The following is a 4,840-nucleotide window of genomic DNA, read 5'->3' as shown; positions in this document are numbered from 1 at the left end:
GTGTCGTTTGATTAGCCGGTAGAGCCCAAGGCTGCATTACAGAAAAGGCGATGGGCGACCGGCAAAAAGGAAGAAAGTGTAGATAATGCCCGATCGCATATGTGAGTTACCCGTTAATTTTAAATATTCCTTTTTCCCTGGTAAATAAATTCCATCTGTGTGTACGGTTTCCTTATATCGCCGACAATACTGAAGCGCCACCTTCAGTTTGTTCTTCACCGGCACCTGATTATAGTAATTCACCAAGCATGGTTTGCATTTGCCACCGGGAATCTATACAGACAGTATGTATATACGTGTGTGTGTTTTCCACGAAGACTTATTAATTATTTTTGCTTGTTTGAAGCAGAACGTTTTAGGGTGGCTTCTACATTTTCATCTTCGCTTTCTGTAAAGGCACCGCTTAATTCCACACATACGCCTGGTTAAAAATGCAGGTTTCAATAAACCAGCTCCTGTTTCTCATGCAAAGCAAGGGGTGCGCCACGCCTACAAATCTCGCGTCCACTCAGAGGCTGTGGGCGTGAATTCAAAGCGTCTGGGGGGCGTGCAGCCGGCAGTTGGGCGGGATTGAAAGGAAGCCATTGGGTAATTGTGGGTGACGTAACCAATAAGAAAACGCTAATAACTAGTTAAGAAGGGGGCCAAGCAACTTTGCCAAGCGTGTGCAGAGAAAGAAAGACACTGTGGATGTGTTAGTAAATCAAGCTTCAGTTACAACAGTGACCTGAAAAAAAATCATCTGTAATTAAATATATGCATATAATTTAAACGTTTCTGGAGCACCGTAAACTAAGAAACGGGGGGAAAATGGTGCAGCAAACGGAGCACGGAGAAACAGAAAGCAGCATGTCCAGAGAGGCTACTGATACTGAAGAGAATGAATTTATAGCTTGCAGCCCTCTTCCTCTTAACCCCGACTGGTGCAAAACGGCCACCGGCCACATCAAGCGACCCATGAACGCTTTTATGGTGTGGTCGAAGATCGAGAGGAGAAAGATTATGGAGCAGTCGCCGGACATGCACAATGCCGAGATATCTAAACGACTGGGAAAGCGGTGGAAAATGTTAAAGGACAGCGAAAAAATTCCTTTTATCAGGGAAGCCGAAAGACTTCGCCTCAAGCACATGGCTGATTACCCCCGATTACAAGTACAGACCGAAGAAAAAGCCAAAGCTCGACAGTTCCTCCTCAAAGCCAAATGCACATTCACCGGAGAAAAGCAGCAGCAAAATTTTCTAAAACCTCCGGCAAAAAATGCAGCAAACTAAAGCCCAGCAAACCGGGTGTCAAATCGCAAGAGTATGGGGACGAGTATGTATTTGGGAACCTAAAAGGCAACAAGGACTGTTAAAAATATTCTCACCGACGAAGATGACGATGAGGATTACGATGACGACCTACAGATGCGCTTAAAACAAGAGGATGAGGAGCAGATGAGGGTTTACGGCGCAGCGAAAGTGCCGGCTAGTCCCACTCTCAGCTCGTCCGCCGAGTCGGAAGGCGCCAGCATGTACGAAGACGTGAGGAATGCTGCCCAGAACAGACTCTTTTACAATTTCAAAAACATCACCAAGCAGAGTGTTGCTTACCCGGCGTCTGTCTCGCCGGCATCCTCGCGATCTGTCTCCACGTCGTCTACTTCCAGCGAGGAGCCGGATGATTTGCTTTTTGACTTCAGCTTGAATTTCGCTCAGAGCTCCCAGGGATCGGAGCTGGGCAACACCAATTCAGGAAACCTGTGTCTGTCTCTGGTGGATAAGGATTTGGACTCGTTCAGTGAGGGGCAGTTTGGGCTCTCATTTTGAGTTTCCAGATTACTGTACCCCGGAGCTCAGCGAGATGATCGCGGGTGACTGGCTGGAGGCGAACTTTTCAGACTTGGTGTTCACGTACTAAGATGCGGGGGGAGGACCAGCAAGCGCAAAAAACACATGCAAGGAAAGTAATGACAAGGGGCAGGGGAAAATAAAAGTCGCGTCCAAGATTTTTTTTTCCATCCCCGCCTCTTTCCATGGTTTATCGCTTCTTTCAGACTGGAGGCGAAAATGAGACATGGAGAAGTTTTAAAGATGTGTATGAAGACGATTCGCTTACAGACGAAAAAAAAACCATCTGCAAAAAGCATTAACTACACGAGACTCTGGATTTTCTGCAGGTCTATAATATGAACTTTTTTTTTCTTCAGTTAAGCACCGGGACCACTAACAAGGGGAGATCTATGAACATTTCTATGCATCTTACCCGATAAAGTTGCAGGGAGCAGTAAAACCCAGACTGTGGACTTTGATTTGTAACAAATTGCAAACGATATGTGAACTTACGTTGTTCTGGATATGTTACTTAGGTACACTTGTTTTGTGATTTCTACATGCCGAAAACGTTTGTCTTTTTTTCCTTAAATTTGTAACTGGCTCCATTATACCTCCTGGTTTGGTTAAACAGCCCAGACCTCTGGCCAGCAGGTATGGGATAGGGAGTGGGCCGGGGGGGGGGGGGATAAGGAGGGGGGTTAAGACCGAAAAAACAATTTTGATACATAACAGACCTCATCTTTTTAGAAAATAAAAGATATTTTCAGGCATATTTTTGTACAGTTAAAAGGGAATGTTCTTACTGTGCTATGCCAGTGAGAGGTTCAGGCACTTCTTCCCTTTTTCATATATTTAGCATGCAAGCATATTGGTACGTCCTGGTTTAAGGATTAAAAGAAAAAAAAACCTTGCATCTAAATGCCTTGTGATTTTAAACTAGGTTTTGTACAGTTGTAGATCAGATTGTTGAATATTTGTAGGAGGAACATTCGATTTGGGGGGAGTATAGACCTCAGAGCTGTTCTTAGTTTCCAGACTGTATGTACTGTAATATAGTAAAGTTAGGAGTTTATGTATATCATACTCGTGATATGTGGAAGGGATCCCAAATCGCAGGTGTGAAACTGGATTTTTTTTTTTAATAAGGCACATAATGAGTTTTTTTTATTTCTTTTTTTGTGCAATATATAGCCTAAAATACAGACCATCTGCATTTTTTTCTTTTGTAGCAAATGATGGCAAACCAGATTTGTGCACTGTCAATATCATTACCTGTCTCGATGCTGGTCTGTATCTTGACGAAAAATAATAAATCAGCTGGAACTGATATAAAATATGGCCATGTGTTATGAATTACCAAATATGGACCTTGAACAATTATTTGATTTGCAGTATTTTATTTTTCACTTTGGATACCTCTATACCAAAATCACATCCGTAGGGTACAATGTGATAACTTTTTACATTTTCTAAAGTATTTATGCCAAAATGGCTTTTTTTTTAATGTTCTCCTTTATTTATATTTCTTTGGTCTGAGGGACAAAATTTATCATTGTTTGATTCAGTGCAGCGTTTTTGTCATCTATAGAACGTCATCCGATTATCGGTGTTTTATGAAAAAATGGAATGTTTTATGTATATATGTGTCTTGCACTTAATAAGCTGAACAGCTTTTCAGTTTCTAAGCCGAAACAATATGAAACACTGTAAAGATGATATTTAAGGCACCGCATAGATTTGGAATCGATGAGCGTACTTTGTCCGTTTGCAGCTGGATACTTTATACAGGGGATTATTCATAATTTATAGCAAATTGTGCAATTGCTTTGACCCATCTTTTAATAAATAATTGCTTACTAGATTCACCTGTTATTTTTTTTCCATTTTTGTGTACACTTTGGGGGTTAGGGATTTTTATTTTTCCTTTTCAGAGAGCTGTGTGATGTGATTTATTTATTCTGTTTTTAAAGCGCTGTATTTTATTCTCACACCTTAACGTCTCTCATCTGGACACTGGTGCACTTTCTTTTTCGAGTCTAATACATGACTGGCCGAAAAAATTAAGGCGATTAATGTGGTGGTCCGCGTGCAATTATTGGGGATTTTTTTTTTTTTTTTTTGATAAATTAGAGTAGAAAGCACATGTGCAGCTGCTCAATAGCGGCGAAATGAAATCCGGAGAGAGAGGCGGAGACAGGGCTGAGGGAAAGCGTGTCAGTTGGTTGATGCATTTCTTGCTTTTAATTTACACGCGGGGTGGGGGATTCGTTCGGCCTCTTTGGGGGAGGGGACAATATTTTATTCAACAAAAGCCTCCGTAAAGCGCATTTTTCAAATTTCCTTCTGCACACCAACATTTGCTTTGCCTTTCCTCCCAGTATATGTTAAAAAAATTCTTTCTTTTTAAGAATATGGGTGGAAAATATGGTATTTTTTTTTCTTTTACACAATTGTGCATTTTCTCATGGATTTTTTTTTTTTTTTTTTTTTTTTTAATTTCGTTTGCTTGACTACTTTTTTTTGTTTTTACTAATCTGTTTGATTTGATCCCAGAAAAAACGTAATCTGGATATTCCTACTGATACTATTGCACTTTTTTTTGTTTTTGTTTAACCCACCACTTTAAGAAGCCTATACATGTAATATTTTTTAACAACTTTGGTTAATGCCTGAACATTTTCATACTATGTTGCTGCTCATACAGTAAAAATTCTGACATGCAGTGTTTAATAACTTGTCCCCTACACACCTATACCTAGATCTTAAAGTCAGCATTTAAAATCGATCACAAATCCGTTTGTACACTAGGAACTGCACAATTAATTTCTTTTTGCACATTTATCTTTCTGTAATGTCTTTAACTCTGTCACTTTTTATGTTCACCCCTTCACTCATTTGCTTATAGTGTTCAATATACTTTTTCACCAAGGTTGCAGTGGTCACTTAAGTGAATCTTTTTTTTTTTTTTTTCCCCATCTGATACTACAAAAGTTCATTCAAAGAGAGCAGTGAAGAAGATGCACTG

The 4,840-nt window shown here is 40.2% G+C and overlaps 1 protein-coding gene across 1 annotated transcript; it reads left to right on the top strand.

Moving 5' to 3' along the window:
- Positions 1–419: 419 nt before the first annotated feature.
- LOC114648090 (transcription factor Sox-11-like) lies at positions 420–3,676 on the top strand. Its single transcript, XM_028796907.2, is given in 5 exon segments — positions 420–1,140; positions 1,142–1,231; positions 1,233–1,348; positions 1,350–1,794; positions 1,796–3,676. Coding segments are annotated over 5 exon segments (1,086 nt in total). The 5' UTR covers positions 420–810; the 3' UTR covers positions 1,901–3,676.
- The last annotated feature ends 1,164 nt before the right edge of the window (positions 3,677–4,840 follow it).

The sequence above is a fragment of the Erpetoichthys calabaricus genome, chromosome 3, assembly GCF_900747795.2.
Source record: "Erpetoichthys calabaricus chromosome 3, fErpCal1.3, whole genome shotgun sequence".
Classification (NCBI taxonomy): Eukaryota; Metazoa; Chordata; class Cladistia; order Polypteriformes; family Polypteridae; genus Erpetoichthys; species Erpetoichthys calabaricus.
The sequence above is the reverse complement of the archived record's forward strand: the minus strand, read 5'-3'. Positions and strand labels throughout refer to the sequence as shown.